Source organism: Epinephelus fuscoguttatus, linkage group LG16 (genome assembly GCF_011397635.1).
Source record: "Epinephelus fuscoguttatus linkage group LG16, E.fuscoguttatus.final_Chr_v1".
Lineage (NCBI taxonomy): Eukaryota > Metazoa > Chordata > Actinopteri > Perciformes > Serranidae > Epinephelus > Epinephelus fuscoguttatus.
In genome coordinates this window covers 7,531,574-7,540,218 of record NC_064767.1, presented here as the reverse complement: position 1 = coordinate 7,540,218, position 8,645 = coordinate 7,531,574, and the positions used below count along the sequence as shown (strand labels likewise).

General features: G+C 42.8%; 2 protein-coding genes across 2 annotated transcripts in view; both read left to right on the top strand.

Annotated features, from left to right (window-relative positions):
• The first annotated feature begins 630 nt into the window (after positions 1 to 630).
• On the top strand, positions 631 to 2,865 carry znhit2 (zinc finger, HIT-type containing 2). Its single transcript, XM_049600411.1, has 2 exons — positions 631 to 706; positions 967 to 2,865. The coding sequence occupies exon 2, from the start codon at positions 1,020 to 1,022 to the stop codon at positions 2,763 to 2,765; it is 1,746 nt and encodes a 581-aa protein (XP_049456368.1). The 5' UTR covers positions 631 to 706; positions 967 to 1,019; the 3' UTR covers positions 2,766 to 2,865.
• Positions 2,866 to 4,244: 1,379 nt separating this feature from the next.
• lrpprc (leucine-rich pentatricopeptide repeat containing) overlaps positions 4,245 to 8,645 on the top strand; it is an 82,171-nt gene continuing 77,770 nt past the window's right edge. The window contains exons 1-11 of the mRNA XM_049600437.1: positions 4,245 to 4,453; positions 5,258 to 5,460; positions 5,596 to 5,718; positions 5,839 to 5,960; positions 6,090 to 6,148; positions 7,051 to 7,137; positions 7,246 to 7,372; positions 7,521 to 7,665; positions 7,774 to 7,931; positions 8,031 to 8,136; positions 8,335 to 8,442. Of these exons, the coding sequence (XP_049456394.1) occupies positions 4,248 to 4,453; positions 5,258 to 5,460; positions 5,596 to 5,718; positions 5,839 to 5,960; positions 6,090 to 6,148; positions 7,051 to 7,137; positions 7,246 to 7,372; positions 7,521 to 7,665; positions 7,774 to 7,931; positions 8,031 to 8,136; positions 8,335 to 8,442 (1,444 nt within the window). The 5' untranslated portion in view covers positions 4,245 to 4,247. The remainder of the gene's footprint in view (positions 4,454 to 5,257; positions 5,461 to 5,595; positions 5,719 to 5,838; positions 5,961 to 6,089; positions 6,149 to 7,050; positions 7,138 to 7,245; positions 7,373 to 7,520; positions 7,666 to 7,773; positions 7,932 to 8,030; positions 8,137 to 8,334; positions 8,443 to 8,645) is intronic.

The following is an 8,645-nucleotide window of genomic DNA, read 5'->3' as shown; positions in this document are numbered from 1 at the left end:
CAAACTACTGTCGGTCTTAACAATGATTTCTTTTCTTGCCATCCAACGATCAACAGCATATTGCAGTGTGAACAAAAAAGTTAATTTGCTCTTTTCCCCAAATTACATGGACTGTCACATGCTGTTTTTTTTCATATATTATAATAAATACTTTTAAGTCGTGTTAATGAATACTGGTGATATTATGACTTGATCTATAACTTTTACGGCTTCAATTTCCATTGATAAAATGCAGCAATAAGCAATCTCACCTCACTTCAGTGTTGTTCTTCAGCCTTCCTTAAGTCAACATAAATAAGTTGTCCTTCCATAACATTCATAACTGGGCTCAGTCTGTTGATGAAGATAATGTGATGTGACTGAAAGCTCCAGAACAGCTACTTTATGGACCTTGGTATGTTTCACTTCTAAATATGCAATTTTTTCAATAATTTATGTTGAAATTATTATATTTATTATTATTATTATTGTTATTATTATTATTATTATATTTATTATTATTATTATTATTATTATTATTATTGTTGCTGTTGTTGTTGTTGTTATTATTATTATTATTATTATTACTTACTCTAGCTGTTGTACTGGTAGTTAGGGTAGAAGTATACAGTGCCAGTACCACTATTATGACGTCATCAACAGGCGACATGGCGGTTTGACTGAGACAACAAACGTGAAACGTCGGTGTTGGTGCAAATGCTAAAAAGTAAGTACATATTCTTCATTGAGATATTAAAACGGAACACAGTTATTTAAGTGACATTAGAAGTTGCTGGTAAAGCTTTGTTGGCGACCGTTAGAGTGAGTTTAAAGCGTTTTACGGATGTGACGACACGTTAAAAGCCCACTGTTTGTGTTTGTAGCTAACGTTAGCAGCTCAAGCTGTCAACTCCACGTTATGACACAAACTTAACTAAGCATTAGAAACATCCCTGCTAACTTTATTTTAATTTCTTTAATGCTTAGGTCACCTCTATTGGACTCTGCTATAACACCGAGCTTGACCCAGCTCAACCGCTATGAATCCAGCAATTAGACGGAGACTTCCTCAGTCTGTGAGGAGCCTTCTGACAGACATCGGTCCAAAGGAAGAGTGGACTGACACAGAGCCCGACACAGTGACCAGAGATGGGATCCTGCTCCCCTCCAGAGGAGCTGCCTCTGGACAAGAGGAGCTTCTCACACCAGCCAGGACACAAGAGGAAGAGGCTACAGTAGATGTCAGTAACGCCAGAGGGAGGGCAGTCTGCATGTTGTGTAAAAGCAAGCCCTCATGTTACACCTGCCCTCGTTGTAACCTGCATTACTGTGGCTTGGCTTGCTACCAGAGCCCAGATCACCGTGTGTGCTCCGAGGAGTTTTACAAGGAGTCAGTTCTGCAGGAGCTGAAGGATATGGGGAAAACTGAAAGTGAAGCGACAAAGAAAATGCAGGAGATTCTTGTGGGACTCAGACAAAAGGCAGAAAGGACAGATGGGGGGATGGAAAGTTTGTTAAAAGATGCTGGTATTGTGTCAGAAGACATGGATGAAGGGGAAGGAGACACAGCAGAGAAAGTGCAGGTTGTGGAGCTCCTGTCCAGGTTAGCAGAGCTTCAACAGTCTGGAGAAGGGAGTGCAGCTGAGGTCGAAGCTATTTTGAGGAAACTTGAAGAAATCGGAGGAGGGGAGCTGCTGCATGGAGACATAGATGAGGGCGCTGAAGGTGCAGAAGGGGAGCTGGACTTGGCTGAGAGGCTCTCAGGGATGGATATTGACAAACTTTCAGAAGAGGAGCTGTGGGAAGTTCTCAACAGTACAGAGAAAGAGAAGTTTATTGGTCTGATGAAGGGGGGCGCTCTCGGTGGGCTGGTTCCCTTGTGGAAGCCGTGGTGGGAGGAGCATGAAGAGGGAGGCAGAGCACTGGTGGAGGTGCTCGAGGAGGAAGTGAGCAAAATGGAGAGAGAAAATGCCAAAACTATGCATGAACAGGATGCTGATAATAAAGTCAAGACATCACAAGAAGTGGTTCAGAATCAGGAGAAATCAGCTACAAAGCAGAAAAAGTCCAAAGGAGGAAACAGAAAGGAAACAAACAAAGGAAAGGGAAGTTCAACAGTTCCCAGCGTTCCTCCAATTTCTGCAAAAATCCCAAAGCTGAGTTCCTTATGTGCAAATCCATCTCCCCTTATATGCTATGGTTTGGTCAATGCACTTTTTGCTTACACTTTCACCTTTTGCCTGTTTAACAATGACACTGATTCATTCATGTTTGAGCTCTGTGACATGATTCTTGCTCTGTCTGAGGCGCTGAGCTCAAACAGGGTGTTCAGCTCTGCCCAAGAGGCCTTAGACTGTGGAGAGACGCTCATTTTGAATGGAGGTTACCTCGACAAGGATGATCCTCTTGCCCCAGCCAGGGCGGTGGAAGCCGTGGCTCATATCATGACCGGCAGAGACAGAAAGGATGCCACAGGATACTGCCTGGCAGCTTTGAGTCAGCTTCGCTCGGTGCTCTCTCAGGCCAGAACAGCCCTGTCTAAAGAGGGAGAGGAAGGGGCAAGGAGACACAAGTACTTCCTGGCAAGCAAGAAGTGTGAATTCTTTCAAGCCTGGGTGTTGGACAATGAACACGGGATTCGTAGACTAGCTATTGAGTTGTGGAATGAACACAGTAAAAGAGAGAGTTTAAGGAGCAGCATGGAGAAAGCAAAAACTGTAGTTGAGCAGAGCTTGAAGAAAGGGAAGAGCAAAGGGAAGAGTAAGTTAATAGAAGAACTGAACTGATGAAATTATCTTTTGAACATATTGATGTTTGTAAAAGTTTTTAATGCAATAAAAATGTATTTAAAACTAAAAATATCTTCTCTCACTCTGAAATTCAACCGCTACAAGGTAATTACTGGTCTGCTCTTAATATACTGTTAAACACTGTGTCCAGAAGTAGCTTAGTGATGTACTTATCATTATTTACTTGTGTAGCTTATGTAGGTATTTACATTTTTTCCTGGACCCGGAGGTGTAGTGATAATTGAGGTGTAAGAGTAGGTGTAAGTTAAGATGTCTGGGACAATGATGTGTAATTTATAGGAAATAAAAATGTAGTTTGGAAAAAAAAGAAGTCCACTTACATTTTGGGGCTTTTTAACACCATCTCACAGGCTTACTTAAGTGGCAGTTTTTAATCTTCACCTCAACTGAGGAGGACCATGAGATGTGGTTGAAACCCACAGACAAACCTTGTAAGTGGGCCTTTTTTGTGAAGCCACTGTTTCCAATGTCAAGAATGAACTTTCATGCTCCAAAGAAGTAGGTACATACAATGTACTAGGTATTCTGTTAACCTTTTATCTTCAGGCACATACATTGCAAGGCTAGCTTTATTAAAAATATATTAAAATTACAACTAACTTATGTACAGAACTTTAAACTCTTACAGCATTATATTCATTGAACATAACTAAGTACATTTACGCTTGTCTTATACTGAAGAGAAATTTTAATATTTTCCATTTTCTGCTTCTGTATAGTTCTACTCCACTACCCTTTTTGTACTTTTTATTCTACTACATTTGTTTGACAACATCAATTACATGTGTCTTTGCAGATTCGGATTACAGTACAACATACAAATCAACTAATGGATATGGATTTAGCTACCTGCAGCATATAAAGTAGTCAAACCATTTTTACTACCTGCAACAATAGCGATACTTACACATGAATGATGATTTTAATCCAGTGTAGTATACATTATTCCTAAATGGGCCAATCTGTATAATAAGGACTTTTACTTTGGGTATTTTAGGTTTTATTTCTATACCAATACTTTTGTATTTTCACTGAAGAAAGATTTTGAATGCAAATTTTAGCTGCAACTCTTAGGTGTAACAGAGTATTAATACACTGTGGTATTGCTACTTAAAAAAACAAACATCTTTATTCAATAACACAATGTACAAAAATTGTCAGGTGTAAAACAAGAACAAAACAATACAGGAGAACTGATAACATGAATTGCAATGAGAGATACATGAAATTCTACAAACAGGATGAAATACTTACAAAATCATCATATACATGTTTAGAAATTTTATAATATATAAAATAAAATAAGAATGGAAAATGAACAAACAAAAAACAATTCATCTAACATGAGTGTGTTTCATCCTGCTCCTTCCATCACTGCATGGCACAGTGTGTAAGAATAAAATCACGCCCTCAACCGGAACTCTCGCGGTGCTGCCTTTGACTGGTCACGTGGTGCGCATGCCCTTCCACTGTGCGACAGAAAACATGGCTGCGCTCTTGAGATCAGCCCGGTTACTCAAGTTTTCGCCTTCGGGCCTGCTTCAGATCACAGGGACCAAAAGAAACGGGCCGCCGCTCAGCCGGCTGTACAGCGGAGCTCTCGGCGGCGCGAGGACCGGAGTTTGTTCCCGACAGATCAGCCCTGTTTCTGGGAACGCGTCCAGGTATCATCTGTTAGCCGGTGTAGCTGTGATCCACGCGTGAGCGTGACGCACATTTGTCATTGAGGCTCAATGACAGCCAGAGACACACACTTGTCCACATAAATATGAGCTGCGATATTAAACGTGGGGTCCTCACACCTGTAGCATTGCGTTATAATAAGTTAGCTAACCGTTAGCTTGTTGGGGAGCTGTTGGGTAGGTTAAACATGGCTCCCGTTTACACAAGGTGATGAGCAGAGGTTGTGTAACCAAGTCACTGCCACATAACAAGCTAGTGTCACTAACTTAGCTCACAGTTGTAATGTTAATGTTAGCAATACGTTTGTTTGCCCCTAAACGTCGTGTTAGCGTGACTACATGCTAGCTGTTAGCTTAAGGCTCATCACTGGAGCGCATCAGTCACGTTGCCATGCTGCAGCACATGTAATGCAGATATGTTACTGTCAGATTTGGCATTTTGTATTTTATCATAAAGTACAAGAGAAACAGTGACGTCAGTTGATGCAAAAGCTGATGGATAGCAGGCCTACGTCACTCTGCTGGGGCTTTGTCTCTCAAGGTCATGGCTGTTGAAACTACAAACAGCCTTAAAGCAGGCAGAGCATCCAAAGATGTTTCTGTGTCAGGAGAGCTGTTGATAAATTTTTATGTCTCACATGCATCCACTGAAGAGCTGTGTTAATCTGTGTTTGATGCACTGCACCCAAATGATTTTACTCTCTCGGCTCTTCTATCAATCTCTTCTCTTTAACTCCATCCATCCAACTTGCTCTTCTTAACTATGATGATCTACCCCATCCACAGCCGTGTGTGGCCGTATGCAGCGGGATGTGTGCGTAACTATACCGTGGCCACAGAGCAGAAGGATGAGGCCAGCGCTGCCGTGCGGGCCAAGCAGGCGCAGCATTTTGACTGGGCTCTGGCCAAGCTGGACAGCTCCGTGAGGAGGACTGGTCGCATCACCAAGACCCTGCTGCTGCGTATCTTCCATGATATCTGCAGAACAGGTAGGCAGTGATCAGGAGGGGTTAGGGTCAGATGGCAGATGGAGGTGGGGTGATCAAACTGCTGATGCCTTACTTTTAGCTTAGCACCATTTAGACACTCAGATCTCTTCCTTTATCCACCCCGTGTGTTTGCAGGGTATCCCAGTGGTAACCAGGCCTTGCTGCTGCTGCGTAGCTGTGGCACGCTGCTGCCAGAGGTGCCCCTGGAGGAGCGCACTGAGCTGGCACACCGTATATGGGAGAAGCTACAGGAGTTAGGTAAGAGGCTACAACACTGACATCAAGCTAACCATCTTATACTGTGAAGTACGGTGTTAATGTTTGCTGCTGCTGAACCTTAAAGTATTAAACCGTGGTTTTGCACGTTGTTGTCCGCAGGTGCACTGTATGATGTCAGTCACTACAACGCCTTGCTGAAGGTTTACCTGCAGAATGAGTTCAAGTTCTCCCCCACTGATTTCCTGGCCAAGATGGAAGCGGCTAACGTCCAGCCCAACAGAGTAAGCACTGCACTGCAGAGTACAGTCATTGTAGGAAACACTTGAAACAGACAACCATATGAAGATGTTGGTTGATGTAGTGTATTGATGTTTCAACAATTCACATTTCTTTTTTATTTTTGTGCACAGGTTACCTATCAGAGACTCATCACAGCATACTGCCAAACTGGAGACATCGAGGGAGCCAGGTGAGCAGAATTTGTGTTCTCATCATGACCCATCCAACAACAGATTTCCAACTCTGCCATCTGCAACTTGACAGATTCCAAGTTTCCAAAAGCTGACTTTTGGTCGAGCTTGGTTACAGTGCCAACATCTACCATTAAATTGCGTCCAAAATCACACACTATGCACTACATACCCAATATGTGTTCTGTCGTTCAGTATACTTTTGCGTACATAAACAGTAGTATGCATCTTACCACACCACCTCCTGAATGCCTCTTTGTCAGTTGAAGACTCATAACCATGGTAACATGTGCCAACCTCAGCTCTACTGGCATCTGCAAGCACGATAAACCTCTGGACTGTTTAGTTTTTCATCACATCTGTATTAGTAACTTTGTGTTAGCTGTTTGAAAATGGGACTCACAGGTGAACTCACTGTGTAATGTAACGTCACAGGCATCTCTGTCGCCAGATAATGGTTAAATTAGCTAAATGCGAACATTAGCATGCTAACAAGTTGATATCTATGTTTGTATCAGTTGTCAGTGCACGGCATACTGACATTTCTGGAGCCACGCCTCCAGCCTAAATCATGGTGTACCCAAAACAATGTTCAGTAATCATGTAATGTGTCATCCATCTGTAATAGTAACCTTACTACTTCATTAAGTGTTACCAAAGTTGCACAGCAGGCAACAGTCAGTGACCAAAGTCATTCACCTTCAGAGAGGTATTAAGTACTTATAGACGTTACAGTGCCGCCTTGTTTGCATACTGTAATATTTCACTGGTAATTCACTTACTGTTTGTTTCATAATAAGGTTTCAGACATACTAAAAAATATCTTTTAGCATACTAAAAAGCAGGATGGAATTTTGGACACAGCCAGAGGCGTTTTAAATGTTCCTCTCCACTCTCTCAGCACCATATTGGGCTTCATGAAGAGCAAAGATCTGCCCATCACTGAGGCTGTTTTCAACTCCCTGGTGACGGGCCATGCTCGTGCAGGGTGAGTGTCACTGCTTTGCTCTTGTAGCATGCTGTGTTAATGGCTCACAATAAGTGTTGGTGTTGAAATGATTAAATTTTAAGTCCGCTGTCATCTCTCACTGTGCAGAGACATTGAAAGCGCTAAGAACATCCTGCCTGTGATGCGGGGAGCCGGAATTGAGCCTGGTCCTGACACTTATGTGTCACTGCTGAACGCCTACGCTGAGAAGGGAGACTTGGACGGTCTGACAAAGGTGTGTGTGTTTATTCAGTCGATCCTGATGCACATTTTACACCATTTTATTCACGTTTGTTTGTATCTAATAAATGGCTGTCTAACAAATGCTCCCCCCCGTCCTTCCCTTCATCCCCTCCCCATCTCTCCACCTCTTTCTGTGTCAGACTATGGAGGAAGCTGAGAATGCAGACTGCAGTCTGATGGACAGGGACATCATGCAGGTCATCTACTCTCTAGCCAAGGCCGGACACCATCAGCACATCTCTGTGATGAGTGAGCGTGTGAAGTTAGACAGGGGTTACATTCCAGGTAAACAGACACCTCATGGTTTTCCACTTCAGTGTAGTCTTCAGCAGCGACATTAGAGAGTCTGCTGCATTTGTGTTGTACGCTCAATATTTGTTGTTCTTCCCGTAGATGCCATGAACTTGTGCCTGACCCTCATCACCCAGAGCCAGGAGGACACGGCTTTCCACATGCTGAAGACTTTCCCCTCTCTGCAGCCTGAATACGCCAACGGCGACAACACCAACGTGGGCAACTTCTTCCTCAGACACTGTGTCAACATGGATACGGTACATCCATTGCTCCCTGAACCTAATTTCATTACAGTATATGTTGAATCATAATTTTAGATTTTAAATGTAATTTTAAAAAATATACGTGCATTACAGCCTCTGGAGAAGATCGGCAGATATTGCAAAGAGCTGCAGGACTCAAACCTGCACACGTCGGCAGTCAGCTTCGCCCTGTCCTGCGCTCTGGAGGCCAGGAAGACTGGTACAGCACACACTGTCATTTACCTGAATTTAGAGAGACTGTTGCACAGATGTGTCTTCACTCATACGTGTGCATTTGGTGAATTGTGAATATTAGATCAATGACCTCATAACAGATATGTAGCTGCAAACTATATCAAGTTACTGCAGTGATAGGAAGCTAGGAAAGTCATTTAACTGAATTATATGTGTTTTGCAGCTATGTGTTTGGGGCTGATGAAAATAATGAAGGAGCAGGACTTCCCTGTAAGGCCTCACTACTTTTGGCCCCTCCTCACACAGCACCTGAAAAACAACAACGTAGAGGGTATGCATGCACACACACACACACACAGCTTTTTAATTTATATGGAAGTGTCTCAAGGTAATTGAATCGAACACAACTGGACTGGATTTTAGTCCAGTTGCGTTCGATTCAATTACCTTGAGATAACTATGACCTGGATGAATGAGAATATCCACAGCCTATGGAGGTGTAATGTGCTGTTTTTCACCTTTTGATTCGGCAGC

What these genes read in the sequence shown, in the direction of transcription:
- znhit2 (XM_049600411.1), top strand. Translation starts at nt 1,020, where the DNA reads ATGAATCCAGCAATTAGACGGAGACTTCCTCAGTCTGTGAGGAGCCTT.